Source organism: Oratosquilla oratoria, chromosome 21, assembly GCF_046742065.1.
Source record: "Oratosquilla oratoria isolate Oo_2021 chromosome 21, ASM4674206v1, whole genome shotgun sequence".
NCBI lineage: Eukaryota > Metazoa > Arthropoda > Malacostraca > Stomatopoda > Squillidae > Oratosquilla > Oratosquilla oratoria.
The window spans coordinates 42,951,925-42,969,672 of record NC_134797.1 but is presented as its reverse complement, the minus strand read 5'-3'; the positions used below and the strand labels follow the sequence as shown (position 1 = coordinate 42,969,672).

At 38.9% G+C, this 17,748-nt stretch overlaps 2 protein-coding genes across 6 annotated transcripts in view; one reads left to right on the top strand and one right to left on the bottom strand.

Annotated features, from left to right (window-relative positions):
- galene (potassium two pore domain channel subfamily K member galene) overlaps window positions 1–8,577 on the top strand; it is a 112,894-nt gene extending 104,317 nt beyond the window's left edge. For all 5 annotated transcript variants that reach the window (XM_076204782.1, XM_076204784.1, XM_076204781.1 and 2 more), the window contains one exon: window positions 1,625–8,577. In XM_076204782.1, coding sequence (XP_076060897.1) covers window positions 1,625–1,830 — 206 coding nt within the window. In that variant the 3' untranslated portion in view covers window positions 1,831–8,577. The remainder of the gene's footprint in view (window positions 1–1,624) is intronic.
- LOC143036882 (DET1- and DDB1-associated protein 1) lies at window positions 7,198–17,592 on the bottom strand. The gene is made up of 4 exons (XM_076204791.1): window positions 17,452–17,592; window positions 11,571–11,709; window positions 11,405–11,463; window positions 7,198–9,916 (listed from the first exon to the last, which is right to left on the bottom strand). Exons 1-4 carry the CDS (start codon window positions 17,452–17,454, stop codon window positions 9,806–9,808), a joined length of 312 nt encoding a protein of 103 aa, XP_076060906.1. The 5' UTR covers window positions 17,455–17,592; the 3' UTR covers window positions 7,198–9,805.
- Window positions 17,593–17,748: the final 156 nt, after the last annotated feature.

Below are 17,748 nucleotides of genomic sequence, written 5' to 3'. Positions count from 1 at the left end.
TACTTTAACAAATGCTTTCTCTAGGTCAAAGTACACACAGTCCACCCACCCCTCTCTCTTTTGCAGCACATCAATTGCTCTCAAGTAAAAGCTTAAAAGATTCAACACAGACAACCTTCCAGATCTGAAGCCAGACTGACTGTCTTTCAGAATGTTCATCTCTTTAAGATATCTGACCCATTGATTTTTCACAAAATTTCACTATTGTGCTGATAAGTGATACTGGCCCACAATTTAGTGGTGTCTCCTTGTTTCTACCTTTGTGAACTGGCACCACATTTGCTCTTTTCCAATCAAGTGGCACAATGCCTTCATTCAATGAACATGTAATAAGACTGTGGATCATGTCCACTAGTTGTTCGCTACATTCTTTAAGTATCCAGCTTGAGATCCCATCAGGTCCTGAAGCTTTTGTCACATTCAATGATCCCAAGAGATTGAGCACTTCCCACTTTTACATCTATATATGCTAGACCTTGTTTTTTGCTCCCCTTGTTTTTCTCCAAAAAACTGAGCTCTTTTGTGAAACTTTAATTCATTATTTCTGCCTGAACTGAGGCCCCTTCAAAGACTTCACCACTCACTATTAACTTGGTGATTTCTTCCATGTCTCACTTTACCATTTATAAACATGTAAAAGTTTTGCTTCATCTTTGCATTCATTGACTATACCTTTCAAAATTCCTTTCTTCCTCCCTTTGAATTCTTGTATAGTCACTCCTAGCTTGTTTGTATGTTTCTATTGTTTTATTGCTTTTCTTCCATTTTACCCATGCCATGTCTCTGGCCTTTTTCACAATCTCACACTTTTTGTTAAACCAGTCCTGTTTCTGCCTCTTCCTTTCTCTAGTCTTTGGAGACTGTTTGTTCACTCCCCCTTATTCTCATGGTATTCATGGATTCCTTCCAATTTGTTTCTTCAAAGAATTTTTTCAACCCTAAGTAATCTACTTTCCTAAAACTGAGTCTCCCTTGCCTGTGTGATTCATTCTTTGACTCTTTCCACATCCTCAAGCTGAAATTTAATTGTATTATGGTCACTTTTTCCTAATGGGCAAAGGTAGTTCAAGGAACTGATGATGTCTGGCTCTTTGGTTAGTAATAGATCTTTGGTTAGTAATAGATCTAATCTTGTGGGAGTGTTGTCTCCTCTTTCTTTTGCCACTGGGTCACTCTGTTCTCCATTGCTATACTCAACAGGGTATTTCCACAGGAATATGCTTTCCTATTTCCTTCCTGTTGTGTGCATGCCTGCCTGAAAGGCAATTTATTAGCCATCTTTTCATGCTGTGAAGTTATGTGTTATATATTCTATTTATGCAGTTGCTAGCATGTATTTGGCTTTTAAACAGGAGCACCATAGTTACAACCTTGGTATATGTATGTATAAGCATAAATTATGATGTATGCTTTCTCTCTACTCCAATATTAGTATTATTGGAAGAGAACTATTCCCTAGTTAGTGAGTCATGTTGTGGAATGGTAGGTTTGATACCTGCATATCCTCGATGGATATTGAGATATAAGTTTTTGTCTCTTCTGTAATAACCTTTTATCACAAGTTTGAATGCTACATCCTAACACCAGAAACACCCAGATCATGCCAAATCTGTTGTTCTTCCAGGATTTGGTGACTTTGTTCCTGCAGAGAGCCAGGAGAAGAATCCAGAGCTGAGCATTGCCCTCTGCTCCATTTATCTCCTCTTTGGTATTGCTCTCTTGGCTATGAGTTTCAACCTTGTGCAGGAGGAAGTGATCAACAATGTCAAGATTGTGGCTAAGCGTTTGGGAATCATCAAGGATGAAGAGGTAGAAGAGGAGGAAGAATAGGCCAGGTCTCCAAGTGGAAAATATTCTGTGGTACAAGAGTCAACACTGAAAACTTCCTGAACCCTTGGAGTTAGACTGCTGTGCAAGATCAAGGAGAAACAGATGCTGTTTTCAATCCTGTCAATAAAGTTACACTTGTTTTTCTGTACTATAAATGGAAATAATAAAAAATTGTTTCATTTACACCAATTTTAGATTACTTCCTGGTTGTGCTATACAGGAGTGAATTTACATTTGTGATGACCCATCTCATAACTCTTATCATCTACTTTCGAACACAGTTTTATAATACAAAACTGCACATATTGACAATTTTCTTCCACAAGTATTCCATTTGTCCACTGTTCTATTTGGAAACTTTTACAATTACAATGTATTGCCATATATTTCTAATTGTGGACCAAAAGGCAGGATAGTACTCAGTTGCACACAGTGGGTTGAAGGCATCAAAGGGAGTTGATGCTGCATCTTCAGCTGTGGTATTTAAAAACGTAAAAACTTTGTCAGGAAAAACAGTTGAAGATGGGGGAGGGAGATCCAGATTTCGTCTGTGGAACACAATCAGAATGGGAGTTATCTGTGCATATGTTAATGGCAGATGAATGGTAACAAGTGTTAGTGTGGTTCTCATCATATCATACCTGATAATATTTGAGTATTTCATAGTGCCATATTAAAGTAACCATGGGAGCTGGGCAGGTGTTGGGATTATGAGGATGCTTATTATTTGTGGGGTGGATAGTAAGTCTGCTATTCTCATACCATATGGGCTGGCATAGTGCAGGCAATTATCAAAACCTTGAAAGGGTGAAGAGCCCGAATGTGTAAAAAGATGGGGTGCTCTTGATGTAGTAAATCAATCAATCTATTGTCCCTAGTCTCTTGCAGAAGACCTGAAACCTTCAAGTACATGGCAACAGCCTCCGGGTGGGACCATAAGTCACTCTGAGAAGATAGTGTGTTGTTGTCTAGAGATTGGGGCATTGCAATACAAGGCATTCTTTGTCCTCCATGTGGTGATTGCATCTGAGGCAGTTTGAATCTGTGATCAGGCCTATTCTTTGTTAGTACTGCAGTAAATATTCTAAAAATGTCAGATGTCTACATGAAGTACCCATTTCCTGTATACATTATTGGTATTTCACTGAGGTACTGCTGAGTGTGTGTATTGGTTCTAACATTCAGAGGACTGTGGGTGAGGCACAGGAGTAGGTTTGGTATTTATAACTGATTTTGCTTTGTATGAGGGTTTTGTAGATTCCAATCATCTGTCAGCTCCCAGCTTACATAGGCTAATAATCTTAAATCACAGTTTCAGAGGTAGGTCATTTGTAAATGCTTAATGTGGAAGATTCAAGTGAGGCAGTAATTAGGGATTAGATTGATTTATGGAATTTTGGCTCGAAGGCCAAGCGCTAATTAAGGATTAGATCCAGAAATTGAATCTGTTCAACAATTGAAAAGAGAATATCTAATTGAAGTGATTGGGTCCTTGTAGCAGTAGCATCTACAAAAAGTGCATGGTGACTACTTTTGAAGTGGGAAAACCCATCAAGTTACATGAAATACAACTTTTTCAGGAAGGTGGTTAGTGTGGGCAAGCTGGGTTCCAATGCAATTTAGGATTAAATCACCATTGTATAGGTTGGGAGTAATTTCATAGAGAATATGTTTGGTTCCACTGCTGTTGATGTGCTGTGCTTTGTTACATTGCTTCTGACCCAGGCAGTGGGCAAGGATGACCCTTCAGCCATAAGAAGCTAAGATGAAGGGGAAACAAAAAGGTGACAGATGGGTGCGGGATGGGTGGGAGTGGGTCTAAGTCTTGGCTGGCTACCTCTCTGATAAAGAGGAAGAAACCTTTTATTATACTAATTGACTGTATTGTGAATTGCTCAGGTAAAGAAAAGGATGCTGAGGATACTTGCTTAGGGGACTTCTTGCTGGATATGTAGAGAGGATGGTGATGTTCCTATCCACACTTAAAAGGTTAGACAGGAAAAGAACTGGGATATGAAGATGAGCAATGTTCCCCAGAAACCTAGGAGGTAAGAGTTTATGTTGGGTCCATTTTCAGGTTGATACATATGCTTTTTCCATGTAGAAAAAAAAAAAAGATTAAATAAGATATTAATAAACAAAATAAATTAAAACAAAATAAATAAATAATTTACAAACTGTCGTTTCTGTTAGCACCAAGATATCTGTGGCGATACAACCTGGACAAAGTTTGTTTGGAGGGATATGAAGGAGTGGTGATCCAGCTGCTAGGAGTCAGAATGAGATTTTTTCCCCTGAGGATTTGTAAAGGTAATTTGCAAGGTCAACTGGGCAGTAGTTATCTGCAATTCTCTTTCCTTGGTCCTGAGAAAAGGATATCTTTTCTCCAGGTGGTTGGGGAACGGCCTTTCACCCACATTCAATGTTTATTACAAAGAATGTTCCAGTTAGATTTAAATGTTGTATCATATTGTAATACATGGTGTCTGAGCCTGGAATTTTTGTTTTGATGTTGGAAAGGAAAAAGTAGTATTCTGCCTCTATAAATAGTCAATTGTAATTTACAACTTGGATGCTCGCTGGCCAAGCAAGTTAGGGCATCGCTGCACATGGCAGTCAAGGCAACAGTGGTTCAAACCCTGCCACCAGTAAGTTGAACCAAGGGCATGGTTCATTAAATTCCATGCTACAAGGTCCTCTGTAAAGCCACGTCCACACGGTCGAGCACTGTCCGCCGGGCACGAGGGCTTTGCTTGACAACGAGCAGTTTCAGCGGGCAAACCATCACACTGTCCGTTCCCGGCGCCATTTGCAGGCAGTGGATGGAGGACTGATATTGCTCCCAAACGCACGAGGTGAGGTGCGAGCAAGTTAGCAAACCCGCTCAGTGAAGACCGAAGTTACCTTACCACCATGTCTGCACCTAGTACTAGTGTATATTGGCACCTGACATGTCTCCATGATTTCTTGTTTATCTTTTTAATGTAGGCAGCAATTATAATGCTGTAAAGTGCTACCTTCTTTCCAAGTATGGTGGGAACCATGGTTATCGTACCGCATTGAACCACTCACTCCCAACCTCTGCTTGCGGCCAACTAACCTCCAACCACCATCGTCAGCCGTGTGGACACCTTCGCGGGCAGAGTCTGCGGACTTTGCCTAGTAAGGGCAAAGTCTGCCAGGCACAGCTCGACCGTGTGGACGCGGCATAAGAGGCATCATCCTAGCCTCCTGATGGGGAGGAGGAAGTTTCACAACATTAAGCCAAATCAATTAATCATGAATGAGGGTTGTTGTTGTTGTCGTTCCCTAGACTGTCTGTCTGAGTAGTCCCGTCTCCCCAAGGAATGCCACAGCCGAAACTGGGTTTTCCCACAAATCCTTTATAGAGTGTATGTTGTGTTGTTTGCGTGCATGATTGTGTATAATGCAGTCTTCCATTATGTGTTGTATGGTAAGGGTGAAGTGTTACATCCTGGGCAGCTGTTAACAATGCGGTCATCCAGCCTCTTCTGGTAGCTTAGAGGTGCTGGGTGGTGGCCGCACCGCAGTCTGGCCAGGTGGACTCTGTCCTTTCGTGGGAGAGAGGATTCAGAAGGGTGGATATCAGGGGGTCTGGCATGCAGCAGTGTGTTGTCTTTCAGTGTGTTAATGGAGCGCTGAGCGATATGATTATGAATATGTTTCCGGAAGCTGGTATTTGGTGGTTGTGGAGGAAGAGAAGAGAGTATCTGTGTGTGGTATAGGTCTTTGGGTGTTGTTTTAATGTTTCTTGGTGTGTGTGAGTATTCTGCTATGTAGTGTAGCGGGTGTGATGTGTTTGTGGTGGATGCAGCAAGTGTTTGTGTGCCTCTCATGTCGAGGTGGTCCTTGACTTTGAGGACTTTTGTTTCATGGTGTAAATGGTCTGTAGGTGTTGTATTTGTGCAGCCTGTAATTGTTTTTAGGGCTTTGTTTTGTATGATTTGAAGGGTGTTGTGGTGTCTCACTGAGATTAGGAGCCCATGCAGGACTCGCATAATTCATCACTGAGCGTATGCATTGTTTGTATATTGTTGTATTAGTTTCTTTGTTTTGTCCAAATGTTGTTCCAGTGATTGACTTAAGTGCGTTAAGTCTAGGTGTGTATTTGTTTTTTATGTTTGTGATGTGTTGTTTGAAAGACATGGATGTATTGTATGTTACACCAAGAATTTTCGGTGTGTTTGTGTGTGGTATTAGTGTTGTTGATGTGGAGATGAGGTATGTATTTGTGTTCTTTTCTCCAGTTGGTGAGAAGTGTTGTTGTCGATTTGGTTGGAGCTATTTTGAGTCTGAATGAGGGTTGATGAAAGTGTTCTTTCTAATGCTTCAGTCACTTGAAGAGGTGAGGGGATGGTTTGGTCATTGATCTGTAGAAGTCCACACTTTGTCACAAAGTATTATAACAACCTGTTGTCCTTTGGAGGCACTGCCTGCATTGCCTCTGACCCAAAGTAGGCAATGGAAGACCCTTCATCCACAAGGTGCTCAGATGGGAGGTGCAATATATGGGTGTTCAATGAGTGTGGGATGGATGTAGGGTAGGTGTATGCTTTGACTTGACCAACCTCCTTGTAAGGGGGCCCAGGCCCTTGTGTATGCCTTGTAAAGACTGAGATGATGTCTATTGGGGCCAAACAGGCAGGGATTTGTCCACGAGATTAAAGGAACATAAAAACTCTATAAAATATGGACAAGTTAACTCTGCTGTGTTCCTTCATGCCAGCCAAAAAGACCACAGATTAGATTGGGATAATGCATCAATTATTTTTAAATCACACTGTAGCTATCATAGGAAAATTGTAGAATCTTCTTTAATAAAACAGTATCCTAACTTCAATATCTCAAAAGGTCAGTGGCCCCCAGATTGTATTACGAAGTTAGCAGTCAACAAATTAATGTCAAGAGCGGTCGGACAAAATACCTCCAACTGTCCTTCCTTGACCCAACCATATCAAGGGCATGTAACCTGAGTCCCCCCACTTTCCCCATCCCCTTTTATGTACCCCTCACTACCTCATATATACTTGTACTTTAACTTCTTGTAACTATTCTGCTGAAGAGGACTACAGATAGTAGTCAAAATATACAGTTTTCCTGTACTTCTAATATTATTTCTCCGATAGTGGGTTTATAGTGAACATGTATGCATATGTACAAGTGATCTTAGCAATATCACTCAAAGTGCTTTGTTTCTGCATTCACTGTAACCTAAGTTCTTCAATGCAAAGCAAATAACCGTTTCAATGATTCCTTTATTATCCTTACTGTCCCTCACCACAAATACCAATGCCTGCTCTATTCAAAGTTCTTACGATCATATCCAAGGTTAAGAAAACACACAAGTCCTCGCTCTTACATATGTATACTCAAGCATATATTCCACTTACATCAATCTTTCATACATCATTTTCCTGTTAAAAACAAGGAAGGTATTACAGGTCTGGCAATGCTTGTAAAGTGAGTAAACATACAATTGTTCCAGTTAATGACTTATCTTTTTTGTGTGCAGCACTTTGGTGCTCTAATCCAAAATTCAACTGGTGATCGTCCAAGATAGCTTTAGTATCTTTTTGTTTACAAGAATAAGAAGACTAATATGCTCCTGCAAGTGAATTGGCCACAATCTTAACACCTCCAGGAAAAATTTCCATTCAGAATCACCTTATAGATTACATGAATATATTGTGAATGATCTTAGACTACAATGAGTGATAAACTTTTACGTTTAAATGAAGTATGAATCGATAATCCTGCGTTCAAGTTGTGCACTAAACATTGTGGAAGAAATTTAATAATGATAATAATAATGAGTTTATACAAACGGAAATTTAAGTACCGCAGCACACTGGCCCCTTCAACTAGTGTTATTTGCAGCAAGTTCACAGAAAGTCAATTTAAATGCAAAAACTAAAAGGAACTTCAAATCTCCATTCAGACACCAAATGACATTTTCTCTTTTACCCAGAAGCCCAGTTAACAACTTTGTCTTAAACCTTGACAGGCTCACAGAACCTAACTAAAACTGCCCAAACACAGTTAGAGGCTTATGAAAGTTTGTGTTTCCCTTATCCAGTTTAGGCTCAACTGTTGTTCAAAAATTTTCAGCCTTCTGTCTTACAGATGTAATTGCAAAGGTCAGTCATTCATGTTCCTTGTTTGATCCAATTTAAACAAGAAACAGAGCTTCAACCCGTGCAATTCCTGCTGCTTGAAGGCCACATGATAACATTGGTTAAACTTGGTAGAGATGAATGAAAGAATGAGGCAGAAAGGAGCAGCAGTGTTGAATGAATAACATTGCTGAGCATGATGGCAAACAAACAGGATTTGGCCCCAGGAGACTTACTTGCCCTTGTATATAAGTTGGTTTTTACTTGACACATTTCTGCCCCATGTGTGCACAGACATTAATGTACACTTACACATGTATAGCACTGAGATAAGAACACTTTCTGGCACGTAGAGCCACAACCACAGCTTCCACTTGAATGATCCAGCAACACTTACACAAAGAGAGAACTTATTGCAATGTGACATGTCAAGGAGGAGGACCACCTGATGATACACAACAGCAAACCGTGACTAAACAACTACTCACATGTACCATAAGGAAAACAAACAAGATGTACATTCTATCTCCTAACATCAGGGCCTTGACTCACATTCTACATATCTGTGCTTTGGGTTTTCAATTATCAAATTGAAAAACCATGGAGGTAAATTTCAAAGAGCTCATGTATTATGATATAAAGTAGTTGCATATAATGAAAAATGAAATGATTTATAACAAAATAAGGAATATCATGACTTATACTGGTGCAGTATTCAGTAAATGGTGATGCTCCAGTGTATAATTACTATATTCAATATAGCTTTTAAAACTAAATCTGAACACCTTATTAACAAAATACACCTACCCCCCACCCTGTGCCCTTGCCACCTTTCTTGAATTATCAATTTCTTACTCCAACATACAAATGAAGATTTTTGGCTACTTTCACCTACAAACCCATTACCAAGTAAAATGTTTTAATGATCAAATGACAAAAACAGTTCAGCATGCAGTACACAAACAGCCAGTCAGGCTACAAACTTTCTGGCACAATTGTCAAAAAATACTGTTGACTTGATCTCTGTACATACAAATCTTTCTCTTAAAAATATGTTTTGCCTAGTCTTAACCCAATAATTCTATTTCATCTTCAGGGCCATTGCACACTATCTGCTACTGTTTAGGTTTGGCATATCTTGTATGATATACAGTAACCATGATGGAACTGGTCTTTCCAGTACTGCATGAAAAAAGAATGCCTTTGACAAACTTGGCACGCTCATCCTGACGTTGCCCTACTTTTATGCACAACTCTGGGACAGGAAGAGCTTTGTAAATCACCGATGCCAAACGCAATCCAGAGTCACACACAGACAAACCAGTGCCACCATGTACTACACACACCATGCATTGGTATGAAAGCTCATGAAATCATTCTATCATTCTATCATACACACTAATTCAACCTATTAACAATGTAAACATAATAATGTTTTGGACTTACAACACTATATGGGACATATAAATGGGATGAGATGATGACAATAGCATTCAGGTTTTCCAGGGATTACAAAACATAGGCTCCAGCATTGTCCAGTCTTCCAACAGCAATTTCAATCCAGTCTTCCTACAATTTCTAACTCCAAAAAATTAACTTCTGCATATGTACGTCTATTTGTGTGTCCTTCAGTTTCTACATGCATTCTCTGTGCTTTTGTGTGCAAATATATACAAGTTATATATGCATCTCTTCAACCCATCTTCCTTCTCTCACATTTTAGCATCCTCTAAACAAGTTTTGAATCCCTTTGTTTGATGACGAGGCCCATTCTGTTGCTACAGCTCAGAAGCCAGTGGACAATAAACCCTGGTTATGCCGAATGCATTGACTGACTTTATCTAAGGTGAATCTGAGGAAGATGGTCCAGGCTCCAATCGTGGCCTCTTGTTACGTGGTCCATCTTCTTCATTGTTGGCACCACTGCCAGTGTCCCGCTTCTTCTTTGGACACTAAAACAAGATGTAAAATGATCAATTTACATATATCAACACACCTTATTCTACTTCTGAACTATGGTAATCAACCAGATACACTTCATAGACACAATTGAGCACAAAGGTAAGATTCTCAAACAAGAAATGTATAAAGATACAGACTGAAACTTTTGACAAAATCCCAACTGTATGTCATTTCCCATAAGAATGCAGGACCCATACTCTTAACACAAGGAATTTATCCTTAACTATGTCAAAGCTGGAGGAACAGAGAATATGGAGTAACATAATCACACTAAATACACTGATAACAGAATTCACAATAAAGATTACAACTAGGTTTCAATAGGTTTAGGTGATGCAAATTGCATAAGAAAAAACAAACAAGAAAATCAATTTATCTGACACAAAGTAAATGCACACAAGATAAATATACAAAATTACTCTACTGGGAGTACTGAAGATGGGAGGAAAGGATATAGTTCTCTCTAATATCCACCTTGTTGAATGTACATATTTCTATTCTTTCAAATTGGCCAAGTTTCTTCAATTTTCTCATCCCAGAGAGTATCCAATTTTAATTATTTTTTTCTTCATTTAATTCAAGATTATTATTATCCATCAACTTCTTCTTACATACATACATATACCAAAATGCCTTTTCCCCATTATAAAAGAAATGGACAGCCAATGTGTGCACCCACCCTTCACCCAACCCACACCAATCCCACATCCATTTTTCCCTTTTGTCTTTACTCTTTGTGAATGAAGGTTCATCCGTCCCAACCCACTACCCGAGTCAGAAGTAATGAAGCAAAACACCATCTCCACAACAGGGCCCAAAAGCTGAAGCTGGTCTATCCCCACTGCTTCATTACATGGCAGCCCTTGTTAATTCAAAAGTAATACAGAGAACAAAAAGAAATCCCTTTGGGTCATGTCAATCTATCGTCCATTTACAACCATTCTCTTCTCACACTTATCTCTACTCCTCTCCCTTCACTGCCTTTTACCCAGGGACCCCTTCATCCCATCTATCCACCCCATTATCAGTCTTCCCCTCAAGTTCACTCCATCCACCTCTGCCTTTTACATTTGTTTTTCTTGTCTTTCTTCACTCATTTTTTTTATATATGCCTTAAGTGCCAGCTCAATTTCCACCACCACCAAACTTCCTTACATCAGCCATTATTCATTGTGTTTTTTGTAATATCTCAATATTTGTAACTGGGAAATAAATCTGAATATTATTTACTATTTCACTAATGCCAATCTATACTCACTGTTATCTTCACACCATTTAAGCAGAAAGGTGTGAGAGATGCCCTTGAAGGGAGTGGATAGAGTGAGGATATTACTCTCGCATGTCTTATCATCTTGCTCTGCCATCTTGGAGAGAGGAGAGGAGAGGAGAGGAGTTGAGAGATGGAGGACAAGAGGAGCAGACAGGAATGGAGAGAAGAGATAGAAGAGAGAGAGCAATTTACAGTAATAATAACTCACCTTCTTTTCACACTGCTGATGTAGATACCTCAGCAAAATGTTTGTCTTCTCTGTCACAACTAGGAAAAAAATAAACAAATAAATAAATAAATATATCTGTATCATGTTGATAAGTATTTAACATGAAAATGACCACAATGAGAAACATGGAAGGTGGTACCCTTACTCTCTTGTGACTCTGGATTGTCTTTAGTCGGCAGGTACACTGGTGGTTTCTTGTATGCCGTTCTACCACTAGGATCACTTTGGAATTTGCTGAAATTCTGTTCATTATAGACTGGTAAGCCTTTCAAGAATGATGCAGCCTGGAAAGAAAGAAAATGGTAAGAATGCAATATGTAAAATTTGAAGCCACTGCACAAAAAAAAAAATAATAATAATAATAAATAAATAAATAAATAAATAAATAAAATAAAATAAAAAAGGAACCAATGATGGGTACCTGCAAGTGACGGTCCTGTAAGATGTCCATCAAAGAAAACCATTTCCCTGATAGTCTTTAAAACCCATCAACACCCTCACCTCCACATGAAGGTGAAGCCCTGTAGAGCTCTCAGTTAGTCCTTGGGCCAAGTGCAGTATCTTTATCAACTTCAGCTGCATTCCCTCCTCCTTTTTGACATAAGGAGAGCTGACAACTGGCAATTGTTCCCCTTTTCCATTTGCATTCAAGTCGCCATCCAGCACACAGGATAGGTCTGGCTATAGAAACAAACTACCCTAGATGCAATCATCACTGAGGACACCAAACAGACAACAATACAATTTTTCTTCCTTGAGTGGCCTGTGGGCCAGACCGGTAGCTGTTGGACATTACCTGGGAGCCATGGGTCTCCAGAAAGAAAGCCCTGAGGCAACTGACCGATTGAATTTGTCCTACAGATTAATCTAGAAGTCATTTTTCTATACATACTCTCCCCTTTATACATTTGGCAATCATCATATTTCTGTGCATATTCCCTTCCATCAAGGATGTCTGTTGCCCTTCAGTTGCTAGTATGTATTTGCATGATAGACCATGCACTTCAGAGTTCTCAAGTATAAAGAATTGAATAACTGGAAGGTTTCCATGGATCAATCATTTATCTGTCGGCTCAAGTCTCCTGCTGGAGACCCACAGTTCCCAGGTAACCAGTAACAATCATTGGATTGGCCCATAAGTCTCTAAAGGATATTGTGTTACTGCCTGGGCAAGGCAGGTGATTGATTTTTGTAGATATTCATTAGTATACTGCCAGTGTTTCTTTTCTTTTGGTTGACTGTTGTTCTTATGTAATGGGATAGATGTGTGGGACTGGAGGCTCTTGTATAGAACTGTATAATTATCATTTCCATATGCTGTTCTACAGGAAAGTTTTTTATTTCTGTAAACAATTTATTGGGATGAGTTTAGTACAACCTATTACTACACTTATTGCTTTATTTGGTATTGTTTGTTGGGTGTCTATATTTTCTTGACTGTGGGGATCCCTGCCAGGGATGTGTAGACAAGTGTCTTATGGACTGTTTGTAAACTGACAAGAATTTCTTTCTGCTGACCACAACCTGTGTTTGCCAGTTATCTTAGTCTATTTTTTTTTTTTTTTTTTTTCACTGTTGGGACCTCAATGCATGGACTAAAGATCATGCTAGTATCAAAAGTAAGGCCCAGGATCTTGGGACTTATATCCAGTGGAAGGCATTGGCCATTACTTTCATTGATGGACGTTTCTTTGACTCATGGTTGTCTGGGGGTGAGTAATGTCAAAGATGACCTGTGGGGAGGCCCCCATTCTGTTTTGTCTTATCTACTGTTCTAGTATTTTTCATATATGTTTAGGTGTTCTTAGCAGCTTTTTTGAAGTTACTGTACTGGGTTATCATTATTAGGTCATCTGTTCTAGTGATGTCCTCTCCTGCTGAGCAGTCTGCTTTTGGTCCCTGCCCAGGATTGAAAAGCATCACAGCACTTCAAGCCAGCACCCTGCTCTATTGGGCAAGGAATTGAGATTGTATGCATGCATAGGGATACAGCATTACCTGTAGATCAAACCACACACAAGCTCCAAATTTATTGAAATAAACACCAAGTGAGGACCGAGTCTTTATTAGTACAACATTTGGCTTGTTACAGCTTTTTAAAATACTTGAAAAAGCGGTAACAAGCAAAATATCATACTAATAAAGACTCCATTCTTACAGGTAACTGCTACTTTCATAAGAGCTCTGAGTTCTCATCCAAGCAGGTAATAGCTGCCAACTACGAGTCCATCATGTGATCTACGACCATGGTGGTTGTTGATGCTGTTATGGACTGTAGATTACCAATACTTCTATCCTGATGAAGGTGGTGAATTAGAGGGGAATGGTTTGGAATTATATTTTGGGTTTCAGTGAGGGAAGATCACTTGCAAAAATGTTAAATTGTGCAGGTAAGTATATAGGTCCTTGAGGGACTTCAGTGTACAATCTTTTGACCCTAGACTGCTGTTTTGAATTACTCTCTACTCTTCCAGCCAAAGATCTTGTTAGCTATTTCTTATTGTTGTGGACATCTATTGGTATGATATTTTATGATAATATAGGTCCAAGGACTACTGAATGTCTTAATTATGTCGACTACTAATTTGACGCAGCCTGAAGGGATTTCTCCCCATCTTCTCCTTTTCTGCATGAGGGGATGGAGAGGGGGGTCGCCAAATTTATGAAGCGGCCTTGCTGTGGATGTGCTGTGTCTTTTGACACTGCTTCTGACCCAGGGCAGTTGACAGGATGCAGGGATGACCCGTCATCCAGGAGGTGCCAAGATAAGAGGGAGGGAGGAGGGTGGAGGGGAGTGGAATATATAGGAAATGGAATGGATGGGAGTGGTTTCAATGCTTTTTTTCTTTTTGGCTACCCCCATGTAAGGGGGAAAAAGCCTTTGGTATATGTATGTATGTACTACAATAGCTGTTCTTCCTGGTGCTGTTTTCTCATTAAACTCCTAAAAAAAAAAAAAAAAGTAAGTTGATGATAGCTAACAGTGTTTAGGAAGAAACTCAAGCATAAATACACATGGGAGAGGGTGGTGGAAAGAAGGGTGGTCCATAGGTTGATATTCATAGAAATGGTACAGGACAATATTAAGGGTAAGGAAGTATTTTTTTTTTTGGCCTTTATGGATCTGGAAAAGGATTATGAAAGTGTAGGAAGGAAGGCACTGTGGGAGGTTTTGCAGATATGTGGGATCAGAACAAAACCAGTTAAGGGCAGTCAAGAGTTTTTACTAGAGTAAATACCTCATGTTAGAATTGGAAATGGAGAGAGAGCAAATGGTTTAAGGTAAAGGTAGGACTTCACCTGAAATATGTCATGTTGCCATAGCTGTTCAATATGTATATAGATAGGGTGGTGTGGGAGGTAAATGCAAAGGTAATAGGCAGGGGATTGAAGATATTTAAAGAAAATTAATAAAAGTGGGAGGTAAGCCAGCTGTTTGCTGATGAATCTGTGCAAGTGGCGGGATCAAAGGGGATCAACCCCTTCCATATGATGATGCTTATATTGGGGTCATAAGGTGCAAGTGGGTACACAAGACTGCCAGCATCAGCATCTTGATTATGTTTTGTAGTTATAACTGAGTGACCCCCGTATTCTGTGAACGGGCTTGATCATGTTTTCTGTGGTTATTAATATTCAGAGTGAAGGAAAATGGATACTACAACTGTAACTTTATATTTTATAATACGAATATTGTGATGCATCACTGAATCATCGTACATCAAGCAGCCAATGCTGCCTGCAAGAATTTAACTCGCATTGAAGAGGTTAAGGAAGTTTGTGACAGAGTTTGGGAAGGTGTGAGGGGAGAAAGTTGAAGGTAAACGTGGGTAAAAGTAAGGCAATGAGATGTATAAGGGGAGAGGATGGCAGTAATTTGGAAGTGAGTATTGAAGGGGAGAGGCTGGACGGAGTGGATAGCTTTATACAATTGGGGTCACATATAGCAGGAAAGGGAGAAGTGGAGGTGGAGTCCAATTGTAGATTGAGAGAAGTGATTAAGTGCCTTGGGGGATTAAAAAGTGTAATGAAAAATAAGACATTTGGGAATGGATGCTAAGAGAAGATTGTATGAAGGGGTGATTGTGCTGACAACACTATATGGGGCACAGACATGGAACATAAGAAAGGAAGTTTAAATGTGTTTGAGGTGAAATGTCGAGAAGTGTAATAGGGATTACAAGGTTGGATAGAGTGAGAAACGAGGAGGTGAAGAGGAGAGCAGGGGTGGAAAAGATGGGAGAAAGGGTTGATGAAAGAGTTTTGGGATGTTTTGGACACATGAAAAGAATAAGTGAAGAAAGATTAGTAAAAAAAAATGGAAGGCAGAGGTGGATGGAGTGAACATGAGGGGATGAAGATGAGATGGGTGGATGGGGTAAAAGGGGCATTCAGTAGAGGGGGTTGTCAGTTGACGAAGGAAGAAGACAGAAGATAGGGGTAAGTGGAGAATGGCTGTGTATAGATAATACTACAACTGTGATACATGGAAGGGAGTGGGTGGGGGATAGGAGGGGGGTCAGGGAGTGGTTTTGTGTGAATATTTTGACATAGCCCAAAGGAATTTCTCCTTGTCTTCAATGTTACTGCATGAGGGGACAGAGAGGGGGGGTTGCTGACTAAATAAAGCAGCCTTGTTGTGGATGTGCTGTGTCTTGCTGCATTGCTTGTAACTCAGGGTGATAGGTGAGATGCAGGGATGACCCATCATCCTGGAGGAGCCGAGATGAGAGAGAGGGAGGAGTGGTGAATGGGGGTGGAATGGGTGGGAGAGGAATTATGCCTTTTGACTTTGGCTACCTCCCTTGTACGGAGAAAAAGCCCTTGGTATACATATATATATATATATATATATATGTATATATATATATATATATATATATATATATATATATATATATATATATATATATGTGTGTGTGTGTGTGTAATACTTATTCAGTGATGTTTCTATAGACTAACAGAACAGACTCTAAATATCTAGTAAATTAAGATTCTATTACCATCAAATCTCATGTTCCTTATTCTTTTATTAACAAAAGCAATAAAGTTGATCAGCACATCAAAATGTTTGAAAATATACCACTTTTCACTATTCTGCCATAATTAATTTTTATCTAAAGAAAACATGAGGTATGTAATAGCTGCTTTTAGCTAGGAAGAAATATAGATATATAATTATGTGCAATGTAAAAAAGACCAGGCATTGGCACAATCTTGCACATGATGTTGATAACCAAATCTCTTAGAACGATTTAACTTAGTTTTGGTTAGGATAGGTTTGGAATTACCAAACATTAGCTGGGATTTTAAAAATTCAAACTATTGTAAAAATAAATGAATAAAAATACCAACAACATCTATACCTATGATGGTACCAATAATATATGGTGTTTACAGAACAATAGCAATATCATCAACTTAATTAGCTAGATATCCTATTCAATATATAGCAAACCTATACCTGCATCCACACATCTAGCATATAATTTATTATTACATAATGCACAAATGCTGAATAAAACTTTGTATTTCATAACGCATTCATAAAAGTTCCTTTCTATTCAACTTGTACAACCAAGTTCAGCCAAATGAATATTGTTTGCGACGATCCGAATTTAACTTCTAGGTTGCTAGTCCTAAAACAAATTGATCCATTGTTACTTATTAAGACTTAATTTCCCGCACATTTTACCATGCATCATAAATATAACTTAAACTTTAAATCTCCCACACCTTTTATAATGCGGTAGTTCAAGGAGTGTTTCAATGAAAATGTGATATTCAAACCAAATAATCAAATAACTCGACTCCACGATCCTTTCCAAAGCCTGCCATCCTCTCCTTCCAACACCGTCAGCAGAATTCATATTCTTATATTACCAAAATAAGCCTAGTAACATTGATAACGCCAATTCTAATTTCACTAACAACTAGTGCAAATTCATAAATTATTGGGGACAGCTGTGCAAATTCTGGCAAGTTAAATAAAACGGTATAAAATAGCACGTCTCTGATCTGCTTACCATGTTGACATTCGGAGGCACTACACTTGTTCGTACTTCGTAAGATTTGCGATGTTTTTGTTTGAGAACTGAGAAAGTCTTCTTGCAAACTGGAATCAGAGGCTTGATCTCAATTTAAATATAAGTAGACAAATATATTATTTTTTATAAATACTAATTATATCGTAAATATATAGATTTAAGATATCTATAGATTACATTATTCATAAAAATATAAACAAACCCGACTCATTTAATTAGTGAATGCCTTGATTTTATAATCAAATTTTCTTTTAGAAATATGATTTCTTTGTTTTC

Coding starts and splice junctions, on each gene's coding strand:
- LOC143036882 (XM_076204791.1), bottom strand. Junction 11,464..11,570: donor CAATCCAGAGTCACAAGAGA/GTAAGGGTACCA, acceptor TTTTTTTCCTAG/TTGTGACAGAGAAGACAAAC. Junction 9,917..11,404: donor ATCAGCAGTGTGAAAAGAAG/GTGAGTTATTAT, acceptor ATCTTGTTTTAG/TGTCCAAAGAAGAAGCGGGA.